Below are 25,152 nucleotides of genomic sequence, written 5' to 3'. Positions count from 1 at the left end.
ATGAAAAGCCCGGTTTGCAATGCTCCTGTATATTCATGATGGCTCCCAACGGCTACAAAAGATTGGGCAGCGTGCAGGAATCACTGTGGTTTTCTCAGCCCCGGAAAAGCTGACAAGGCTGTGTAAACGTGTCACTGCGCCTACATCACTTCAGTTTTATTGCGATAGCAATTATATGGACACTCCTAACGCATTGTGCCGTCGCGGTGAGGTTCCGTATAAAGTCCAAGGCGATAAAATCGTCACCGCGCGCCGTACGCAGTGTGTGCGACTGAAAGCTTACAAGGGTGAGCCGGCAATCGCGGCTCCATCTAGCGCACGCCAGGGAGGGAGGCAAGCCATGGGGGCGGGGCGACGGAGAGGGAAAGAGGGAGGGGGGTGCACTCTGCTCCATCGACTGCCGCTGACAGCGCAGGCGCCGTAGCGATCTGTAATTTGGGCGCAAAGCACGCCCGCGCGGGCCTCATCTTCAAACAGATTGGCGTTGGGGACAAAGTGCGTGCGTCGAGTGCCGGTGGCTTCGTATGCCCGGTGCTTTTGACGTTTAGTTCGCGTTGAAGCGAGACGAGAGACAGCGCGAAGGTCAATTTACCCGCTGCTGCTGGCGCGCTTTCTCACTCCGGCGTTTCACAGCGAGTTTCCATGGCCATCGAGCAACGTGAGTTCATGTTTACCTGTGCGCGTGTGACACTGTGCTTGTCTGTTTAGTTAGTAAGCGAATGTTTAATACTTCATACGGCCGATTAAAATACTATCCGTGCTTCACCACCTGCGTCACGTGTTCAAGCCTATCTAGGCGAACAGTCCGAACACATTTTTTTCGTTTTTGCCTGCGAACAAGGCCCCCGTATGGGAGCCAAGACGTTCTTTTCTGTTAAATCCGTACTTTGGTCGGCGTAGCGCCCCGAGGGTTTTCTACCCTTCACAATAATTCATGAGTGAAGCAAAGCACAGTGCCATAAGAGGCGAAAATTCTCTAAAGCCCCGGCAACTATGTCTTCCTATGTGTCCTACTTTATAAAAATAATAGTAAAGTCATTCACATATTATAAAAATGCTAGCTCTCCCGTAATCGAAAGTACATGTAACCATGAAATGGCTACCATATGGCGTCTTTTACTGCCTGTGGTGCCACCGCCTTCAACCGTTTTTCTTATTCCAACAGTGCAGCGCGCTCAGCGTCTGTCGCTACTTTTTCTTCTTGTCGTGGACCGCTCGTGACCCACGGACCGCTGGCTTCAAAAGAGCACAGGCAACCCTGTCTCAGCGCCAAAAGATGAATGGTGTCCTCTAATCTGTGTTTTTTATCGTCGCTATTTGAAATGACAAATGAAACTTCAGCGTACTAAAAGTTACAACTTGAGTGATATTGTGAACAAACATTAGAAAAAAATTGAAAGCAATATTTTTTGTAACTTGTTTGGGAAGTAACTAGCTTATGTAATGAAGTCCTGTACAAAGGGTTGGGGACCAGAGACCGCATTTTCTTAACTTTTGAATGGTTGCCCGGATGATCTCGTTTTGTTCTCGCGACGATGTCTGGATGTTCTTGTTTGAGTGCCCTGATGCTCTCGTTTTAGTGCCTGGATATTTTCGCATGAGTGCCCGGATAACAGCTCTGGCTTTTGACTCAAGGTCACTTGAAGGTCGCCGACAAAGGGAGCTAAAATCATTTGATGCTTAAAACTCGTATCGCTCTTCCACTCTGTAGACCGAGGCAAGGGCGTGGTCAACAATTGATAACAGAATATTACATGAGATGGGAGCGACACATGAACCGATGCAAATTCATTTGCTCAGCAGGTAGAATGTGTTGTCATATCAAAAAAGTAGAGTTCAAATCAAATTCTGATGCTGATCTGGTGCTGCCAGGAATCCTTTTCACTGACAACTATAAATAGCATATTAGCTTTTAGAGCTTTTTCCCGCAGGTATATGGTGCATGTTATGCTTTCAGCAATGAACACGCTTCGCCCACCTGTGCCCACGCGTCTGTTACACGCCGTTGTGGATGGAGTTGGAAGACGCTCAAGCTTCGCCTCTAAAAGTGGAACGCGATAGCATTCAAAGATCCCTCACTGCTTCTCACGCTTCCCGGCAACTGCAGCTTATGTAACCGTAATGTTTACCGGGGAACGCTTGCGGCGAATGCTATGCGCGAAGGCGAGCTTTCCGATAGAAACTCGGCCTCTTGCGTGGGCCGATCCCGGTGGTGTGCACAGCTGCGCCCAAAAAGAATTACATCATTTTCAGGTTTCTGGTATTGTTTCTCACTTTTAATATTTAGGTATGAGAAGCTTTAACATAAAAGGCATGCGCTGTGGGTGTTTTGTTTCATGACATTTGTTTGTGGATTGTCATTCTCAAAATTCCGAGGAATAAATTTGCCATGAATGCAAGACAAGGTTTGAGCAACATTAATGATAGAATGGTGTGGCATACCTAAATATATTTGGAGGGCCTGCGTGGTTGGGGATGATTTTCTCGGCGCGGGCGCCAAAGCCGACACCAACGCCGGATTTTCTGCGACAGGGGGCCCTTAACCCTATCGCATTCATATTCGTAGTCCCACAGTACAATGTGTCTCACAATCAGATCGTGGTTTCGGCACGTAAAACACGAGAATTGAGTTTTAATCTGTTATATTCGGAAAACAGCAGACGGTTGAGGCAAAACGTTCTGCTGATTGCCACCGTAGGTGTGGTATATCGTATACCTCTGTCTTCTGGTAAGTCCTTCAGAGGACAAACTGGCCGATGCGCGAATGACCGTGCACTGGAACACGATTTATGAGTCAGAAATAAAGAAGCTGCGCATTTGCCCGTGCACTGTGATTCCTGCAGATGTGGGCCGCTCTTCTCACGCATACATAATATATAAAAACGTAACAACACGATTGCGAGAGAAATATCTTTCCCCATTAACAACAACGCAGATAATGGTAATTAGTGACACATCTGTAGCTTTGTTTCATTCAGAAGCCGCCTTGTTGGAACTTGCAACATGAACAAATATCTGTTTTCTTTCTTTTTTCAGCTGTGACGCTGCGGTTCCGCGCATTTCTTCAGATTCTGGTGCAGTATAGGCACCCTACGCGCAAGCATTCCGTACCAACCGCTCCGCCAGATCAGCAGCCTAGCGAGCGGGGCAATCACATCTTGCAGGAAATGTTGCGCATTCACGATGCCCTCTAGGCAGCGTTTCTTACGATGCAAGCCCCCGTTTCCACGTTGTCCAGGTATAGGTGCCTACCACAACAGCATCCCCGCAGGGGCGTCTGCGCAAGCAGGCGTTTGGTGAGTTGCGCCACCACGTACCCGAGCACATGGGGGTTGGACCCTCCCGCGTGTAGCCGTGCGCGGCTTAGCCGTGTCTGGGGAAAGGGGGATCCTGGGGGTTGAGCCGATGCCGGGTATTTTGGACCTTTAAGGCCCCCCGGCGGAGGCAACACACCTCTTCGCGTCTGCTTCACATAGACGGCACCCCTGGGCTGACCCACCCAGGGGAAATCGGCAGTTGCCTTTTCCTGTCCTTCTCTTAAATCTTCGTCTTTCTCTCTCACTTTCAATCTATCCTGTCTTCTTTTCACTTCCTTTTACTTCCGTTTTCCCAGGCAGCTAGGGTTAACCTTGTGTGGGTAGCCAACCTTGGATATTCCATATATTGGTTATAGTAGTGGCGTACAGCTGGCGTTTGCAGGACCAATCTTTTCCAGGTATTGCAGCGTCCCCTAGTTGGGCTCCATAGTGGGTCGCTGGCGTTTCATGCGGTTGGCTGGAGCATTGCCAACCGCATGAAAAGCCCGGTTTGCAATGCTCCTGTATATTCATGATGGCTCCCAACGGCTACAAAAGATTGGGCAGCGTGCAGGAATCACTGTGGTTTTCTCAGCCCCGGAAAAGCTGACAAGGCTCTGTAAACGTGTCACTGCGCCTACATCACTTCAGTTTTATTGCGATAGCAATTATATGGACACTCCTAACGCATTGTGCCGTCGCGGTGAGGTTCCGTATAAAGTCCAAGGCGATAAAATCGTCACCGCGCGCCGTACGCAGTGTGTGCGACTGAAAGCTTACAAGGGTGAGCCGGCAATCGCGGCTCCATCTAGCGCACGCCAGGGAGGGAGGCAAGCCATGGGGGCGGGGCGACGGAGAGGGAAAGAGGGAGGGGGGTGCACTCTGCTCCATCGACTGCCGCTGACAGCGCAGGCGCCGTAGCGATCTGTAATTTGGGCGCAAAGCATGCCCGCGCGGGCCTCTTCTTCAAACAGATTTGCGTTGGGGACAAAGTGCGTGCGTCGAGTGCCGGTGGCTTCGTATGCCCTGTGCTTTTGACGTTTAGTTCGCGTTGAAGCGAGACGAGAGACAGCGCGAAGGTCAATTTACCCGCTGCTGCTGGCGCGCTTTCTCACTCCGGCGTTTCACAGCGAGTTTCCATGGCCATCGAGCAACGTGAGTTCATGTTTACCTGTGCGCGTGTGACACTGTGCTTGTCTGTTTAGTTAGTAAGCGAATGTTTAATACTTCATACGGCCGATTAAAATACTATCCGTGCTTCACCACCTGCGTCACGTGTTCAAGCCTATCTAGGCGAACAGTCCGAACACATTTTTTTCGTTTTTGCCTGCGAACAAGGCCCCCGTATGGGAGCCAAGACGTTCTTTTTTGTTAAATCCGTACTTTGGTCGGCGTAGCGCCCCGAGGGTTTTCTACCCTTCACAATAATTCATGAGTGAAGCAAAGCACAGTGCCATAAGAGGCGAAAATTCTCTAAAGCCCCGGCAACTATGTCTTCCTATGTGTCCTACTTTATAAAAATAATAGTAAAGTCATTCACATATTATAAAAATGCTAGCTCTCCCGTAATCGAAAGTACATGTAACCATGAAATGGCTACCATATGGCGTCTTTTACTGCCTGTGGTGCCACCGCCTTCAATCGTTTTTCTTATTCCAACAGTGCAGCGCGCTCAGCGTCTGTCGCTACTTTTTCTTCTTGTCGTGGACCGCTCGTGACCCACGGACCGCTGGCTTCAAAAGAGCACAGGCAACCCTGTCTCAGCGCCAAAAGATGAATGGTGTCCTCTAATCTGTGTTTTTATCGTCGCTATTTGAAATGACAAATGAAACTTCAGCGTACTAAAAGTTACAACTTGAGTGATATTGTGAACAAACATTAGAAAGAAATTGAAAGCAATATTTTTTGTAACTTGTTTGGCAAGTAACTAGCTTATGTAATGAAGTCCTGTACAAAGGGTTGGGGACCAGAGACCGCATTTTCTTAACTTTTGAATGGTTGCCCGGATGATCTCGTTTTGTTCTCGCGACGATGTCTGGATGTTCTTGTTTGAGTGCCCTGATGCTCTCGTTTTAGTGCCTGGATATTTTCGCATGAGTGCCCGGATAACAGCTCTGGCTTTTGACTCAAGGTCACTTGAAGGTCGCCGACAAAGGGAGCTAAAATCATTTGATGCTTAAAACTCGTATCGCTCTTCCACTCTGTAAGACCGAGGCAAGGGCGTGGTCAACAATTGATAACAGAATATTACATGAGATGGGAGCGACACATGAACCGATGCAAATTCATTTGCTCAGCAGGTAGAATGTGTTGTCATATCAAAAAAGTAGAGTTCAAATCAAATTCTGATGCTGATCTGGTGCTGCCAGGAATCCTTTTCACTGACAACTATAAATAACATATTAGCTTTTAGAGCTTTTTCCCGCAGGTATATGGTGCATGTTATGCTTTCAGCAATGAACACGCTCGCCCACCTGTGCCCACGCGTCTGTTACACGCCGTTGTGGATGGAGTTGGAAGACGCTCAAGCTTCGCCTCTAAAAGTGGAACGCGATAGCATTCAAAGATCCCTCACTGCTTCTCACGCTTCCCGGCAACTGCAGCTTATGTAACCGTAATGTTTACCGGGGAACGCTTGCGGCGAATGCTATGCGCGAAGGCGAGCTTTCCGATAGAAACTCGGCCTCTTGCGTGGGCCGATCCCGGTGGTGTGCACAGCTGCGCCCAAAAAGAATTACATCATTTTCAGGTTTCTGGTATTGTTTCTCACTTTTAATATTTAGGTATGAGAAGCTTTAACATAAAAGGCATGCGCTGTGGGTGTTTTGTTTCATGACATTTGTTTGTGGATTGTCATTCTCAAAATTCCGAGGAATAACTTTGCCATGAATGCAAGACAAGGTTTGAGCAACGTTAATGATAGAATGGTGTGGCATACCTAAATATATTTGGAGGGCCTGCGTGGTTGGGGATGATTTTCTCGGCGCGGGCGCCAAAGCCGACACCAACGCCGGATTTTCTGCGACAGGGGGCCCTTAACCCTATCGCATTCATATTCGTAGTCCCACAGTACAATGTGTCTCACAATCAGATCGTGGTTTCGGCACGTAAAACACGAGAATTGAGTTTTAATCTGTTATATTCGGAAAACAGCAGACGGTTGAGGCAAAACGTTGTGCTGATTGCCACCGTAGGTGTGGTATATCGTATACCTCTGTCTTCTGGTAAGTCCTTCAGAGGACAAACTGGCCGATGCGCGAATGACCGTGCACTGGAACACGATTTATGAGTCAGAAATAAAGAAGCTGCGCATTTGCCCGTGCACTGTGATTCCTGCAGATGTGGGCCGCTCTTCTCACGCATACATAATATATAAAAACGTAACAACACGATTGCGAGAGAAATATCTTTCCCCATTAACAACAACGCAGATAATGGTAATTAGTGACACATCTGTAGCTTTGTTTCATTCAGAAGCCGCCTTGTTGGAACTTGCAACATGAAACAAATATCTGTTTTCTTTCTTTTTTCAGCTGTGACGCTGCGGTTCCGCGCATTTCTTCAGATTCTGGTGCAGTATAGGCACCCTACGCGCAAGCATTCTTTACCAACCGCTCCGCCAGATCAGCAGCCTAGCGAGCGGGGCAATCACATCTTGCAGGAAATGTTGCGCATTCACGATGCCCTCTAGGCAGCGTTTCTTACGATGCAAGACCCCGTTTCCACGTTGTCCAGGTATAGGTGCCTACCACAACAGCATCCCCGCAGGGGCGTCTGCGCAAGCAGGCGTTTGGTGAGTTGCGCCACCACGTACCCGAGCACATGGGGGTTGGACCCTCCCGCGTGTAGCCGTGCGCGGCTTAGCCGTGTCTGGGGAAAGGGGGATCCTGGGGGTTGAGCCGATGCCGGGTATTTTGGACCTTTAAGGCCCCCTGGCGGAGGCAACACACCTCTTCGGCGTCTGCTTCACATAGACGGCACCCCTGGGCTGACCCACCCAGGGGAAATCGGCAGTTGCCTTTTCCTGTCCTTCTCTTAAATCTTCGTCTTTCTCTCTCACTTTCAATCTATCCTGTCTTCTTTTCACTTCCTTTTACTTCCGTTTTCCCAGGCAGCTAGGGTTAACCTTGTGTGGGTAGCCAACCTTGGATATTCCATATTTGGTTATAGTAGTGGCGTACAGCTGGCGTTTGCAGGACCAATCTTTTCCGGGTATTGCAGCGTCCCCTAGTTGGGCTCCATAGTGGGTCGCTGGCGCTGCTGCCGAATATTCACCTATACTTATGGCAAGTTCTTTTCCCCCACTCACTGATCGCCGTCTGAAACGAGGGCGCACCGAAGATGTTTTCCAGTTTTTTGGACGTCAAACACAGAACTTTCTTGGATTTCATGCGATCCACTCAGAAAAAACAGACACATCAGTACAAACAATCTCACCTTTCCTTGTGTCAAAGACTCGGACTGATATTTTTGGACCAGGCTATAAAGCATCCAGGAAGGCAAGCGGGGATCTCCTCTTGGAGCTCCGTGATCTGAAACAATACGAGAAACTGCCCAATCTAGTGTCATTTGGACATGCCCGACTAACAGTAACCCCACACCGTACCATGAATACCACCCGTGGCGCTGTCTCAGATGATGACCTGTTGCAGCTGAGTGAGGCTGAACTCCTCGAGGGTTTCAGTGACCAGAATGTCATCAATGTGAAACGGATTAAAATGAGGCGGGATGGCAAAGAACTCCAGACCAAGCACTTAATACTTACATTCAATTCAAGTGTTCTGCCCGAGTCTATCGAGGCCGGGTACATCAAACTTCGTGTAAGGCCATACGTGCCAAATCCTTTGAGATGTTTTAAGTGCCAGCGGTTCGGCCATAGTTCCCAGAACTGCCGAGGCCGCCAAACTTGTGCAAAATGCAGTGCTCCTGAACATTCATCCGAGTCTTGCGAAAGCTATCTACATTGTGTTAACTGTAATGGAGACCTCGACGCCTACTCGCGGTCGTGCCCATCCTGGAAAAAATAAAAATAAATAGTAACTATTAAAGTAAAGGAAAACATAACTTTCAAAGAGGCACGCAGGCGGGTATCGTACCTGCCGAAAACCAGCTTTGCCAAAGTGGTGCGTCAGGGGGCAGCGCCACAACGGCTTCCGGCGGCTGTCTGGCACACGCATAGTGAGCCGGCGGTGACGCCATCCGCCCCCTCGGCGGCTGCAGCTAGCGCTGCTCCGCCATCTCAGAACAAGGGGCCATCGACCTTCGGGCTGGTGGCCTCCAAGGTCCCGTCCCTCAAGACGAGGCCTTCACGTCAAACTAACCGCTCGCAAGAGCGTGTGTCCAGCGCGTCGCAAGATGCAATGGACACAACAACCGGCCAGACGGCGCCACCAGCGCCTAAGTAGCGGCGCAATTCTATCGATCGCTCCAAAAAAATGTCACAGTTTCGCCCTAAGGGCGAAGCAATGAATGCGATAGCAACACAGCAATGTCATACGAAGTAAGGTGAGCGGCCTTGGTAGCAATATGAATTGTAGTAAACATGAGCTGATTAAGTAAGCAGGTGTGCTGCGGCGTAAGTAGACCGACATGAAGAGAGACTCGATGACCACGAGAAGGCGCGCGTGAAACGGTGGTGTTGATGAGAAGCGCTTACCGTGGGCAGCGCGTGCGAAGGGACACACCTGTAGTGCTGCACTGCCGATGTGGGCAGCATTGCATGTGTAGCGTGCGTTGGAAAATGTGGCCCGACTATTACTAACTGAATGAACAAGCGTGGTGTGAGCGCGCACAAACAAACATGAATAGATCACACTGAATGACTGCAGCCAACGACTGTCAAAACGCTGGCAGCGCAACGTACCTTCGCCCGCTGCGGTCTATCAACGGAAACTGAGCGGCATAAAGGTCAGAGCCGTGTGGAGATAAGAGACGGTGCGGTCGAACGAACGAAGAGCGCGGTTGTTGAAAGCGTAGAAGTGCCCCCCCCCCCCCCCCCCTATGCTCCCTCCGGCGCTGGCTTCCCGCTTCCTGGCTTGCGCGTGGGAGAGATAAGAGACTGTGCGGACGAGCGACGAGCGCGGTTGTTGGCAGAGAAGTGCCCCCCCCCTGCTCCCTCCGGCGCTGGCTTTCCGCTTCCTTGCTTGCGCGTGGGAGATTGAGTGCGTTCGCTCTCCGTGACAGCGCGCGTCCCCCCACGCTTCCGCTGGGGCATACGGCGCGCGGCGAAGATTTTATCTATACGGAACCTCACGGCGACGGCGACGGCGACGGCGACGACGACGGCGACGGCGACGGCGACGCCGACGGCAGAAATCCGGTTGAAGTGTCCATATAATTGCTATCGCAATAAAAAGAAAAATCTCGTGTCACGCCGCCTGGAAAAGGCCCGTGAGCCAACATGGCATTCTTGAACATACAGCTTAAAACACTATTCAAATGGTCACCCAAATCCTACAATGGAATGTGAGAGGACTTCACCATAACCTCGACGAGATCACAGAACTCCTCCATAAATATAAGCCAAAAGTTCTGTGTGTTCAGGAAACGCATTTAAAACCCCAACAAACAAACTTCCTCAGACATTATGCTATCTTCCGGAGGGACCGTGACGACGCTGTCACCCCGTCCGGTGGAGTAGCAATAATAGTAGATAAGTCTGTTGCTTGTCATAACCTTTCTCTTCAGACGTCCCTTGAGGCGGTATCTGTGCGAGCAATTCTCTATAAAAAAATTAGTAGCCATCTGTTGCATTTACATACCGCCTCATCACCAACTTAGCAAAACAGAGTTCTACAAGCTGACTGACCAGCTCCCGGAGCCCTATATTATAACCGGTGATTTTAACGCTCACAGTACTTTGTGGGGAGACTCCCGGTGTGATGCCAGGGGTCGACTTATTGAAAACCTTTATTGCGATAGCAATTATATGGACACTTCAACCGGATTTCTGCCGTCGGCGTCGTCGTCGCCGTCGCCGTCGCCGTGAGGTTCCGTATAGATAAAATCTTCGCCGCGCGCCGTATGCCCCAGAGGCAGCGTGCGGGGACGCGCGCTATCACGGAGAGCGAACGCACTCAATCTCCCACGCGCAAGCAAGGAAGCGGAAAGCCAGCGCCGGAGGGAGCAGGGGGGGGGGGGGGGCACTTCTCTGCCAACAACAACAACCGCGCTCGTCGCCCGTCCGCACAGTCTCTTATCTCTCCCACGCGCAAGCAAGGAAGCGGGAAGCCAGCGCCGCCGGAAAGAGCGGGGGGGGGGGGGGGGGGGGGGGGGGGGGGGGGGGGGGGGCGCACTTCTACGCTGCCAAGAACCGCGCTCGTCGTTCGTTCGACCGCACCGTCTCTTATCTCCACACGGCTCTGACCTTTATGCGCCGTCCATTCGCTGCTCAGTTTCCGTTGAAACGATAGACCGCACGTACCTTCGCCCGCTGCTGCGGCGTATATATGCGCTTGCTGCCAGCGTTTTGACAGTCGTTGTCTGCAGTCATTCAGTGTGATCTATTCATGTTTGTTTGTGCGCGCTCACACCACGCTTGTTCAATCAGTTAGTAATAGTCGGGCCACATTTTCCAACGCACGCTACGCATGCAATGCTACCCGGGTCGGCAGTGCAGCACTACAGGTGTGTCCCTTCGCACGCGCTGCCCACGGGAAGCGCTTCTCATCAACACCACCGTTTCACAAGCGCCTTCTCGTGGTCATCGAGTCTCTCCATGTCGGTCTACTTGCGCCGCAGCACACCTGCTTACTTAATCAGCTCATGTTTACTACAATTCATATTGCTACCAAAGCCACTCACCTTACTTCGTATGACATTGCTGTGTTGCTATCGCATTCATTGCTTCGCCCTCAGGGCGAAACTGTGACATTTTTTGGTAACATCTGGTGTGTGCCTCTTTAATAAAAAAGAGCCCACGTATTATAATATCCACAATAATTCATATTCTTCTATAGATTTAGCGATTGGCACTGCGAGCCTCCTTCCTTACATAGACTGGAATGTTGTCAAGAACCCATTTGGGAGCGACCACTTTCCTGTAATGCTTAACTTAATACAGGAACATGATAGTCCACCCCACGCCCCCGTTGGAAAATACCGTCCGCTGATTGGAAAAGTTTTAAAGAGTCAACATACTTATCAGAAGATTTTATGAACAATTTTAATATTGAAGACGCAGTAGCGTATTTTACTGGTTTTATAATCGACGCAGCGAAAAAATTCATACCACAAACAAAAGGTCTCTCAGGTAAAAGACAGGTCCCCTGGTGGAATGAGGAGTGCCGACTGGCACGAAAGAAACAGAACAGAGCGTGGGGTGTACTCCATCGCTCCCCGACTGCGGAAAATCTCATAGAATTTAAACTGGCAAAATCACAGGGAAGACGGACGCGGCGACAAGCAAAGAGGGTGGGAGAGCTTTCTGTCTGGCATAACATCTTACACACAAGAGTCTAAAGTATGGAATGGCCTTAGAAGGCTAAAGGGGCAGGAAACCCACCCATTACCGCTTGTCAATGAACAAGGGAACGGCTTGGAGGGCCAGGCGAATGCTCTCGGTGAACACTTTGAGCGTGTGTCGAGCTCGACCCAGTACTCCGAATCATTTCTTAAGCACAAACAGATAGCTGAACGCAAGGCACTCGACCGCAAGTGCACAAAGAACAACGCTTATAACCTTCCTTTTAGTATCGCTGAGTTAAAAGCTTCTTTGAACATGTGTGAAAGCTCTGCCCCGGGGGCCGACAGAATCATGTATGACATGATTAAAAACCTCCACACAGACACATTAAGTACGCTCCTAGTACTTTTTAATAAAATTTTTACTGCCGGGTACCTTCCAGCTGCATGGAAAGAAGCTGTTGTTATTTCAGTTCTGAAGCAGGGTAAAGATCCCTCCTCTGTAACAAGCTACCGCCCAATAGCGCTTACGAGTTGCCTTTGTAAGCTTTTCGAAAAGATGGTTAATCGCCGTCTTATACATTTTCTGGAATCGAACAAACTGCTTGATGCGTGCAAGTGTGGCTTTAGGGAAGGCCGGTCGACGACTGACCATCTCGTACGCATTGAGGGCATTATTCGTGATGCCTTCATTCGTAAACAATTCTTTCTATCGGTATTCCTCGATATGGAAAAAGCATACGATACTACCTGGCGTTACGGAATATTAAGAGACCTTTCCGAAATGGGAATCCGTGGAAACATGTTTAGCTTAATTGAAAGCTACCTTTCTAACCGGACATTCCATGTTAGAATTGGAAACATTTTGTCTAGGCAATTTGTCCAGGAAACTGGAGTGCCTCAGGGTGGCGTCCTTAGTTGCACCCTTTTTATTGTCAAAATGAATTCATTGCGCTCCTGTATTCCGCGAAGTTTATTTTATTGCGCATATGTTGATGACGTGCAGATAGGATTCAAGCCTTGTAACCTGTCCATCTTTGAGCGACAAGTTCAGCTAGGCGTGAACAAACTGTCTAAGTGGGCTAATGAGAATGGATTTAAGCTCAATCCCCAAAAGAGCTCCTGTGTCCTGTTTACACGAAAAAGATGCTTGGTCCCAGAGCCCATTATTAAACTCCATGGAGAACGCGTTCCTGTGAATACAGAACACAAATTCTTAGGCGTCATACTAGATTCAAAGCTTACCTGTATTTCTCACATAAAGCACATTAAAGGTAAATGCCTAAGAACGCTAAATATCCTTAAAATCCTGTCGCACACAACGTGGGGTAGTAACAGGAAGTGCCTCATGACTCTGCACAAAAGCCTTATATGGTCGCGGTTAGACTATGGTGCTATAGTCTACCAATCCGCTTCACCCAGCGCTCTGAAGATGCTAGATCCTGTGCACCATCTAGGTATCCGCCTCGCGACCGGTGCCTTCAGAACAAGTCCCATACAGAGCCTGTATGTAGAATCAGATGTGTGGTCTCTTGAACTGCAGAGGACATACTCTAGTTTCTTATACTTTCTGAAAGTAAGTTCCAACTGTGAACATCCATGCTATTCAACGATAAACGATACAACGTCTAGTATACTTTTTCAAAACCGACCTTCAGTGAGACAGCCCTTTTCACTGCGTGTAAGGAAACTGAGTGAGGACATGGGTATTCCGCTCCCTACACATGTAATAATGGCTCCAGCAAAGCCGCTTTCGCCATGGCTGTGGCAGGAGATAGTCTGCGACTTGTCATTTGAAGAGATCACTAAACACGCTTCAGAAGTACACATTCGTATGCACTTCCTTGAGCTCCAGAGCAAGTACTCTTGCCCACAATTCTACACAGACGCATCGAAGACACACTCCGGCGTCTCATATGCAGCTGCTGGTCCATCATTTTCAGAATCCGACGTCCTGCACCGCGAAACCAGCATCTTCACTGCAGAAGCCTATGCAGTGATGGCGGCTGTGAAACATATTAGAAAAGCACGCCTTCCAAAAGCGATTATATTCACAGACTCCCTAAGTGTAGTGAAAGCTTTAAAATCACTACAGAAATGCAAAAATCCTATAATAAATGACCTTTACGCGCTGCTATGCACAACCTATATGTCTAACCAACATGTTGTATTATGCTGGGTGCCTGGGCACAGAGGCATCGAGGGAAATGTGCTAGTAGATGAAATGGCAAAAGCCATGGTAACGAAAGTTAGCAGTTTCTCCATAGCAGTCCCAGCCACAGACCTAAAGCCATTCCTTCGTAAAAAGCTCAGGAGCCATTGGCAACACTTGTGGGATACCGAAACCTTGAATAAGCTGCATGCAATCAAACCCCAGTTAGGGAATTGGTCGCCACTATCCAAATCACGACGATGTGATGTGCTCTTTTGCCGACTGAGAATAGGGCACACCTATGGTACCCATTCTTATCTTTTAACTGGTGCTGAACCTCCTAGCTGTGGTAGATGTGGCGAGAGGCTGACCGTCCTCCACGTCTTGGTGGAGTGTCGGGAAGCGGAACCTGAACGAAAAAAGCATTTTCCTCAAGCTTACCAGCAGTGTATCCCCCTTCATCCCGCACTATTTCTTGGCGCAGAACCACTCTTCGGGTCTAAAGCGGTGCTTAATTTCTTAAACGATGTTGTGTTGCACGTTATTAGCCCAAGAGATTCCTAGCACGCCCTCACTATAGAGGGTGCAGCTGCGATAGTAGTACTGTAAGGCACAAGCCTCTGGGCCCTTGCGCTCAAGGGCACTGGTGAGGCAGCTGTGCCATTGGGTTGTCAAATTTTATTGTATTATTCAGACATAGAGTATGTTTTATGATCATAGCCCATATCACTTGTCATTCTCATTATTTTAGTGTCTATATATTTTACGCCGTTTACATCGTAGGTTTTAGGCCCCTATACAGCCCATGTGCAATCACCATCTGCCATTTACCACTTCATGGACTGCTTCATACTACCTTTCTTGGCGCTCTTTGGTCATCCCTGGCCCTTGCGCCAATAAAATCCATACATCATCATCATCATTACCACAACAGCATATGCCGTATTATGACCAGTCTGCAGTGCGCGTATGGTGTCTGGGCAGGCACGCGCTCCATACTGACAGAGGCCGTATGCTTTCGAATACTGACGTTGACTGGCCAATTGTGTTGCTTATCAAGTTCCAGCAAGCATAGAGTTAAACCAAGGCATTAAACAGGCGCGCGTCTGTTGCTGCTCAAAAAATAGCTTCGTTTCCGTGGTAGCCCAAGTGGCTGGCGTTGGTAGATCTTGTACGAAGCTGAAACAGAAGCAACGTCATCTGGCCAGCGCCTGGTCCTGTATAGATAGACAATTTTTAAAGCTAATAAAAATAGTTGGTGTTAGAGTACGTGGCACACGGAACAGCCGACAAAAACTCTAGACCCAGAGAAGCGTTTATTAGCGTCCGCCTCCGCCCAGAACGTCCAAGAACGCAGGCTCTTTCCTTCGAACGCGCTCACGCGCTCCCTGGTCCGATCCTTGTCCTCTTCTTTCTTGTAAGAAGAACGCGGGAAATTCAACACATTCCCGGCCCCGAAGTGCGGTCATGCCTGTAGTTCAAGCGGAAACAGTCTTTGGATGGCCCTTGTCGTCACGAGGCCGTCTTGTCGCTTTATCTTGCAAGAGCGAACGTGTCCATCTTCTCCTGCGTAGACTTCAATCACCCTTGCGAGTTGCCACATTTGGCGTGGAAGGTTTTCCGCATGTACAAGTACAACGTCGCCTTCTTTAACACTGTTCTTGCTCCGTGTGTCACAGAAGTGTGCAGATCTAAGTTGGAGCAAGTACTCTTTGGTCCATCGTTTCCAAAAGTTTTCCGTCAGGCGCCTCAAGTGCCCAGAAATATGATTGTTGACAGTTTGTTCTTTGGCGAGCTGGTCCTGAAGCGATTCCACTAGCTCGACGAGCCTTGCGCGCATGTCTGAGCTCTTCTGAAGTTCCTCCTTCAGCCGACTTCCCTCGGCAGCGCTGTGCTGCAAGGACTCTTGCAAGGCTACCATATAGTTGCTCCCAGTGAAGCCAGCTTCTGCTTCTCCTCTGTCGTCACACTCATGTGTCGCGCAAATTGCTGACGCAGGCTATTGAGTGTGGCATCACTGCTGTCTTGTTCTTTCTGGCTCTGCTCGGCCTGAATCAGCAGATCAGCGTTGGCCGAGATAAGGGACCGGTACTGGTCCAAAATATCTTCCCTCTCTCGATCCCTTGTACGCAGGAGCTCTTCTATTTTGGCCACTTTCATCACATACTCCTGGATTTGAAGTTCAAATTCTTTCTTCTGTGGTACAGCATTCTCCAAGTCAGATACCATGTTCTTGTGCTCTTTCGCCACAAGTGTAAAGTTCTCATGAAGCCTCTGGTTTACTTGCAGGAGGTGGGAATGGGACTCGGCTCCTGATGCAGCTTCTGTTTCCAACTCTCTCACTCGACATGTGAGTCTCACGACATCACTCTCCTTGCTGTTTAGGTTGTCTTGCAGCTTGTCAATGTGTGATTCTGTAGCTCGGCATGTGAAGTGGGCAGTCTGTGTATCTTTATCCTTTTCCTTGAGTTTTTCAGTGAGCAGGGCAATCTGGCGAGCCTGGCTGTCCCTCTCCACAAGCAAGTGATCATGCTGCTTGGACAGGTTCTCCACTGTGGCTGTCAGCTTGTCGACTTCCCTCTGGAGCAACTCCAGCCGAATCAACAACTGCTTATCTTCTGCAGACGGTTGGCTTGCTTGCAGATTCATGACTCGTGAGTTGACTGGCTTTGACGACATGTGCTCGGTGCTCCCTTGAAAGATCCATCCGAACTTTGAGTTCATAGCGATGAGTGTTTCCTCGTTTCCCGGTCTGGAGAGTTCACCTGTCATCACCGCCCACATCTGGTCTGAGCCAATTAGTACACTTACTCCGTTTTCTCTTTCAATAGACGGGTGGATCAGTTCATCGGCGATATCGTGGCCGGTTCCTTTGAAGGATGTGACGAACGAAGGAGTCATCGTGTTGGCTGATATGTCTCGGCTAATGTGGGGTATCTCGATGGCTCTCAATGCCACTTCAACGTCGGAATGCTGACTTCGGAGGTGAAGCTCGACGATGCGAAATCTTTTCGGTGTGCAACTGCTCACACTGGCGAAAGTGTTTATTGCTATGGTATCAAAGCCAAGACACCTCAACTTTAACCGCCTTGAAAGAGATTCTGTTACGAACGTACGTTCACTTCCTCCATCGAACACGCCTCTGATGTAACGGCATGAATAATCTGTCACTGCCCATGCTCGGAAAGTCTGTAGGAGCACGCACGTCAAAGTGTCACTTCTTTCGTTGCTCTTAGTTGTAGCTGCGCATAAAGTCGTACTGCTGCTTTTCACGTCTTCATGGGCCTTTCTGTTTAGTTTGTCTGGGTCGCAAATACTAGACGCATGACGACCTCTGCAGCCGGAGCACGCAATTCTCCGTCTGCAATCCTTTGCACGGTGGCCTTTAAGGGTGCATCGAAAGCACCGCATGTCGGCGGTGAGAAGTTTCTTCTTCTCTGACAGCGATAGGTCTGTACGGCAAGACTCCGTCAAATGCTGCGTTGACTTGCAGAAAATGCAGCCCGTATCCGGCGGTGTTTTTGAAGCTTGGTTATGAAGCACTGATGACGTTGGGATCGCACTGTCAAACTGGCGGTTCTTATTGTCTCTAGGATGAGTCGCCTCGTCGTATACTTTTTTCTCCCCAAAGTCACTCTTTTCAAGGCTTTCCAGTTCAATAGAGACGAACTGCAGCAGTCGCTCTAGCTCCGTGGCTTGCTGAACGTTGTCATTGGCGGAACTTGCAGCTTGTGTAGCGCAAGATCTGTGATACGCTACGACAATGTCATGTGGCAGTGCCCTGAGCAGAACGTCGCATAGCATCGACGAGAAAGACGACTTGCTCACGCCAAGCGCCTCTAGTCCCCGCGTGTTAATGAGCACCTGGTCGTACAACTTGCGAAGTTTCGTTACTTCATTAGAAGAACGCACAGGAGTGAGCCTTCGAAGCCTTGAGAAATACTCCTGCTCCAATCGCTTTTTGTCCCCGAAACGTCTTTTTAGCATGTCCAAGGCGTCAACGTAACACGCTTCGGTGGTAGGCAGCCCCGCGATAGCTGTCGCCGCGTCTCCTTTCAGAAATAACCTCAGGTAGTTGAATTTGTCGGTAGCTGTAAGAGTTCCATTCTGGTTGATGATCTGGTCGAATTGCTCCCTGAACGCGTTCCATTTGCTCAGATCACCGTCGAAAGCATTAATTACCAGCTTCGGCAACTTGACTCCTGGTCTTTCAGAATGCCCCGTGGCCACCGGCATGTCGCGAACCTCGACTGGCGATGACAATGAAGTGGTTTCGGACTGCTGGCGGCGTTTGCTCTGGAGCTCGGCTAAGATGCGGGTCGCGTTGTCCTCATACTCAATTACGGTTGTGTAATCCGCCTCGAATGCCTCTTCACTTATGTGGCTTTCTAATTCATCATTGATCTTCTTCAATTCATCGTTATTGGTCTTGAGCCGCTCGTAAATACAGTCGATCTGTCGCAATGTCGCGGCATTGTTTTCTAGCACTGCACTTGCCTCTTGAATGATCCTGGTGTTTTGGGCCCTCCTTGTGGCTCGCTTCAACTTGAGCTTATCCATGGCGGTCCGCTGATCCGTATACCTCCGTGGTTCGTAGCAGTGGTTCCAGTCGGTAGCCACCAGCGAAGTCCCTTGACGGTAGCTCCCGGCTGTCGCCTCCCGGGTTTTTCGGCACCAAATGTTAGAGTACGTGGCACACGGAACAGCCGACAAAAACTCTAGACCCAGAGAAGCGTTTATTAGCGTCCGCCTGCGCCCAGAACGTCCAAGAACGCAGGCTCTTTCCTTCGAACGCGCTCACGCGCTCCCTGGTCCGATCCTTGTCCTCTTCTTTCTTGTAAGAAGAACGCGGGAAATTCAACAGTTGGTAGTAGCGCTCGTCCTGTGCTCTTCGTCTCTGTACGTGGCAATGTGCGCCCCTCTTCTTATAGTTGTGCACACGCGTTGCTGCAATGTTACTTCCACGCCGTTTCTGCTCAAAGAGCACTGCAAAAGCTATGCGGTGACGTGCAACAGCCAGGAGAGGCGCTCTCTCCGTCCGATGGAAAGTTAAGAAGTGCTGCGACTCGGGCCAGTTAGTTGTACGTTCCTTGTTATCTATATGTTAGGCTTTTGGTTTTGACAAACGAAGATGAATACATGAGCCAACCATTCCTAAATCTAAGCACGAGTGAAATCCAACTAATGTGTACCAGCGAAAAAAAAAATAAGCGCAGGCGATGCGTACGCTTGATGCCTGGGGTAAGGGTTCTTCCGTTACTTACGTATTCATATAAATGTAAAGCTAACGTGTCCGAAATAATACAGTTGCGAGTTTACGCTCCTGTCTGTATCCTGTCGGTGTTCAGTGTTCCTAAACAGCGCGGCAAGTAACTAACGATGGAAAGGTCTTACCCGGACGTTTGTCTTATTTACGGCTTGATATTTTCTCTATGATATGATGTAATAGTAGAGGTTCACGCCTTTATAGGTTGCACGGGTCTGGTCGCTCGAGAATGAAGAATATTATCGCAAAATGTGTAACAATATATGGCACAACTATATCACACACAAACACACACACACAAAAAGAAATACGGTAAGTCAGCGATAACACAAAGCTCACGAGTCCGGGAACCCACAGAAGACAAACATGTGTAACGCACAGTTACATATGTAAGCAGAAGTACTTCGAAGTGTGTCAGCACATATGCAGAATTTCACCGTTACACAGCCGAGTGAAATAAAATTCTTCATACCATATATATATATATATATATATATATATATATATATATATATATATATACAGACGAGTATGTAGACCGTAAGTAAAACGATACATACCATATTACGTAAACCTTTTGACAACATACCAAGCTTCGACTTACATGACAGGTATACTTTCGTAGGACACTAAAATTTAGTATACACATGAGATCCTGTTTTCTGTGACAGCTTTTCAAGCGACATGCTTTTTTTTTGTCTGAAGCCCCGCTGTTGGCCATTAGCCAAGTATTTTTTAATCAAAATTCCACACTGTCTCGCTGAACTGTGGACGGTTGGCACCCTTAGTCGGCGCCCCTTTTGTGGCCCTGAAGAGGAAGTGTTCAAGTAAATAATTTCGAAATTGCTTTTAGGTGTCCGTTGTTACCTTGCATGGGCGATGATCGCTGGCGAGACTGTCGTATCAATAAATGCGCCGGTTTTCCAAATAAAGAGCCTTGCAAATACAGCACTCTTCCTGTTTCGCTCCCACCAGCAAATTGCTCTGATTTTTGAACATTTAGCTGTACCGCAGCAGCAACAAGAACCTCTATTGTTTTATTTTGCACCGCAATCACAATGCAGCCGCCGTACCCAGCACTTCTTAGCCGATGAACAATTACGGCAGCTTGCTTGTAAACGCAACATTGTTGGACCAAACTACTGAACACGGGGTTGCTGGCATACTTGTTCTTGCAGGAGAACTACGCTACCAGGCAGAAGACGGTGATTGCACGCATATCATCACTGGCGAGAAATATGCCGTGAAAGTCAAGGCAGTAGCTGCAAGCTTGAACATGAAGGTAAGCAGCCACGTCTACGCGCGCTTGCTGAGAGTTCTTATTTTCGGAACATGTGCATAAATGTCCCTCTATTATTTATGAATTAGAACCAATAATTTAATTAGGCGGAATGCGAAATATAGTCTGAGTATTTCCAAGCGATGACAAACAACATTACTTTGGTTCTGTGCAGCTACGTAGCATTTGCATATTTTTAAAGTTTGGCCCAAGTTAACTGAAACAGCCTTTATAGGAATGGCACCCATACGCTTGCGTGTAACTCGCGTTCACGAAGTGAAACTTCACTAACTTTTTTCTTGGTTTTCATTGTTCCTTATTGCTTCTAAAGCTACTAATCATCTACATTAAAGCTATCAAAGCGATTAAAGCTCTAATTTCGCAAATTACGCATTTTTGTGCAGATAGAAGGAATTGCACTTTTCGCGTCCCAGACCGATCTTGCTCGGGCACTCGCCAAAGAATGTGTACGCATTAATAATCCGAACGCCAAAGAAACAATTTCATTCTGATACTATTTGTACCTTAACATTTAATGTTAGCACTAATCCCAGCTTACTGCCAAGTGCTCGCACCCCGGGGCGTCTGCGCAAGCAGGCGTTTGGTGGGTTGCGACACCACGGACCCGAGCACACGGGGGTTGGACCCTCCCTCGCGTAACCATGCGTGGCTTAGCCGTGTCTGGGGAAAGGGGGATCCTGGAGGCTGAGCTAATGCTGGGTGTTTGGACCTTTAAGGCCCCCCGGCGGAGGCAACACACCTCTTCGGCCTCTAGCTGCTTCACATAGACGGCACCTCCAGACTGACCCACCTGGAGGAAATCGGCAGCCGCCTTTTCCTGTCCCCGTCTACAATCTTTTGTCTTTCTCTCTCACTTTTCCATCTGTCCTGTCCTGTCGTCTAGTCACTTCTTCTCACATCCGAATTTCTCAGCGGCAAGGGTTAACCTGGTGTAGCTATCCAACCTTGCGTATTTTATATTAGGTTATAGCGGCGAGGCTGGCGTCTGCAAGCATTCCATCCTTGTAGCGTCCCCTTGTTGGGCTCAGTGGTGGGTGGCTACTATCGCCGCCGAATTTGGCAATTTTATATGGCAAATCCTTTTCCCCCCCTTCCTGATCGCTCCCTGGAAAGGGGGCGCACCGATGACACTTTCAACTTTTTCATGAAACCCAAAGAAATATTTCCCAAGTACCATGTCATTCTTAGCCAACACGAATCGAAGACAGTCCGTACTATTTCTCCATTTGTTGTAGCAAATTGCCTGACGGGAGCAATCGGCCCAGGTTACAAAGTAACTAAGATGGGAAGCGGAGACCTTCTTCTGGAAGTGCGTGATAAGCCCCAGTATAACAAATTGTCGAAACTTGTTGCATTTGGTGACATCCCCGTCTCAGTAGGCCCCCACAGGTCAATGAACACTGTACGCGGTGTTATCTCTGATGACGACCTCCTAGAACTAAGTGAAAGCGAGCTGTTGGATGGATGGCAAGACCAAAACGTAGTAAAGGTTCAAAGAATTAAGTTAAGGGGTGACGACAAGGAAATTCCCACAAAGCATGTAATTATTACGTTTGGAACAAGTGACCTTCCAGGTTCAATCGAGACCGGATATTGTAAGCTGCGTGTACGACCGTACATACCCAATCCGCGCCGATGCTTCAAGTGTCAGCGTTTCGGACATGGGTCTCAGAGCAGCGGAGGGCGCGCTACTTGTGCAAAATGTGCTTCTAAAGAACACGCCTCAGACAACTGCACTTCCACAACCCATTGTGCCAACTGTGACGGAGACCACCCCGCCTATTCGCGATCGTGCCCGTCATGGAAGAAAGAAAAAGAAATAATACAACTCAAAGTCAAGCTAAACATTTCCTGCCCAGAGGCGCGCAAGCGTTTTTCTGCCCACAAGTAGTCCAGTCCTTCGTACACCGATGTGGCGTGCTGGGGGGCAGCGTCACATCCTGCGGCGGCCGCCCGAGTCACACGGAGTGTGACGGCGGTTACGCCATCAGCTCCCCTGGCAGGAGCAGCCAGTGCTGTTCCGCCCATTACAACGCCGGGCCAGCAGTCCTCCGGCCCTGCCGGTCCCAGGGCAGACCGGCCCCAAAACCCCCCTAGTGTGCCCGCGAAGCGGGCAGCATACAGCGCCTCTGTCGAGGCAATCGATGCAAGCATCACTACTCCGGCGTCCCAGGCTCCGAAGGAACGGCGTAGCTCCGTGGAGTGCGTCGGGAGAAAAGAAAAATCCCGTATCACGGGGCCTGGAAAGGTCTCGTGAGCCACCTTATTTCCTCTTGACACACACCCAAAAACACTTCCAATATGGCTACACAGATCATGCATTGGAATGTGAGAGGTCTACTCCACAATCTGGATGACATAAAGGAACTCCTACGCAAGTTTAATCCACGAGTGCTTGGTGTGCAAGAGACACACCTCAACCATACACAAACTTTCTGCGACAATACGCCATTTACCGTAAGGACCGCAACGATGCTTTTGTCTCATCGGGCGGTGTCGCCATAATAGTTGATAAGTGTGTCGCCTGTCAGCATGTGCAGCTGCAAACGCCCCTTGAGGCAGTTGCAGTCAGAGCAGTGCTTTTATTGCGATAGCAATTATATGGACAATTCAAACGGATTTCTGCCGTCGGCGTCGCCGTCGCCGTGTGGTTCCCTATAGATAAAATCTTCGCCACGCGCCGTATACCGGAGCGGAAGCGTGCGGGGACGCGCGCTATCACGGAGAGCGAACGCACTCAATCTCCCACGCGCAAGCAAGGAAGCCGGAAGCCACCGCCGGAGGAAGCGGGGGGGGGGGGAGGGGGGCACTTCTACTCTGCCAACAACCGCGCTCGTCGCTCGTGCGCACCGTCTCTTATCTCCACACGGCTCTGACCTTTATGCGCCGTGCATTCGCCGCTCAGTTTCCGTTGTAGCGATAGACCGCACGTACCTTGGCGCCCGCAGCGGCGTATGCGCTCGCTGCCAGCGTTTTGACAGTCGTTGTCTGCAGTCATTCAGTGTGTCATCTATTCATGTTTGTTTGTGCGCGCTCACACCACGCTTGTTCATTCAGTTAGTAATAGTCGGGCCACATTTTCCAACGCACGCTACACATGCAATGCTGCCCGGATCGGCAGTGCAGCGCTACAGGTGTGTCCCTTCGCACGCGCTGCCCACGGGAAGCGCTTCTCATAAACACCACCGTTTCACACGCGCCTTCTCGTCGTCATCGAGTCTCTCTTCATGTCGGTCTACTTACGCCGCAGCACACCTGCTTACTTAATCAGCTCATGTTTACTACAATTCATATTGCTACCAAAACCGCTCACCTTACTTCGTATGACATTGCTGTGTTGCTATCGCATTCATTGCTTCACCCTTAGGGCGAAACTGTGACATTTTTTAGTAAACTGCTGACAATTACATCTTTATACATCGCGCCCAGCTATCAACTCTCGAAAGCAGAATTTGAAAGCCTTATGGCACAACTTCTGGAGCCATATATTCTCGTTGGAGACCTAAATACGCATAATTCCCTGTGGGGTGACTCTCGATGTGATGCCAGAGGGCGCCTGATAGAAAACTTCTTGTTATCTACAGGGTCATGTTTATTAAATAAGAAAGAACCAACATTCTACAGTGCCGGAAACAAAACCTTTTCATACATAGATTTAAGCATTGCATCGAGTACAGTCGTGCCATACTTGGAAGAATGGAAGGTGGTTAAGGATCTATACGGGAGCGACCATTTTTCAATTATCTTAAGATTAACAAAACAGGACGAATGCTCACCACATGTGCCCCAGTGGAAAGTCGACTCAGCGGACTGGCAGCGATACTGAGCCCTTACATATTTGACCTGGGATAACATTGGTATGCTAAGTATTGACGATGCAGTTGCATATTTAACAGCATTTATTGTGGATTCACCGTCAATATGTATACCGCAAACAAATGGATCGCCTTCTAAACGATGTGTTCCCTGGTGGAACGATGAATGTAGGGAAGCGCGAAATAAACAAAATAAGGCTTGGATTAACCTCCGTGACTCGCCGACTGCAGAACACCTCATCCTCTTCAAGAAAATAAAGTCGGAAGGTAGAAGAACGCGTCGCGGTGCCAAAAGGGAAAGCTGGCAGAAATACATCTCCAGCATTAATTCTTATACAGACAAAAGGAAAGTCTGGAACAGGGTTAAGAAATTAGAAGGCCGCGAAACCCATCCTCTACCTTTAGTAAACACACAAGGAGACACACTTGAGGACCAGGCTGATTGTCTAGGAGCACATTTCGAGCACATTTCCAGTACATCCCATTACACAGATACATTCCTAAGATACCAGCGACAAGCAGAGCGACAACCTCTGGGTCGGAAAGGCACAGCCAATGAAGCATACAATCGTCCATTTAGCATGGCGGAGTTTCAGGCTTCACTCAAGTGTTGTAACAAGTGTGCTCCAGGAAGTGATAGAATACTTTACGAAATGATAAAACACTTACACCATGAAACCCACAGAACATTACTGTCACTCTAACTCCATGTTATCTGCCGGCTACATTCCGTCCGCCTGGAAAGAAGCAATCGTAATTCCTATTCTCAAAGAAGGCAAGGACCCTTCCTCGGCCAGTAACTATAGGCCAATAGGTCTGACAAGTTGTATATGCAAACTCTTTGAAAAAAATGATTAACAGGCGCCTCATCCATTTTCTTGAAAGCAACAAAATACTAGATCCCTTACAATGCGGTTTCA

The 25,152-nt window shown here is 49.0% G+C and overlaps 1 protein-coding gene across 1 annotated transcript in view; it reads left to right on the top strand.

Annotated features, from left to right (window-relative positions):
* LOC119449029 (uncharacterized) overlaps positions 1-25,152 on the top strand; it is a 198,601-nt gene that overhangs the window by 53,415 nt on the left and 120,034 nt on the right. Inside the window, exon 3 of the mRNA XM_049666616.1 lies at positions 20,296-20,399. Within this exon, the coding sequence (XP_049522573.1) occupies positions 20,296-20,399 (104 nt within the window). The remainder of the gene's footprint in view (positions 1-20,295; positions 20,400-25,152) is intronic.

Source organism: Dermacentor silvarum, chromosome 4 (assembly GCF_013339745.2).
Source record: "Dermacentor silvarum isolate Dsil-2018 chromosome 4, BIME_Dsil_1.4, whole genome shotgun sequence".
NCBI classification, from domain to species: Eukaryota; Metazoa; Arthropoda; class Arachnida; order Ixodida; family Ixodidae; genus Dermacentor; species Dermacentor silvarum.
The sequence above is the reverse complement of the archived record's forward strand: the minus strand, read 5'-3'. Positions and strand labels throughout refer to the sequence as shown.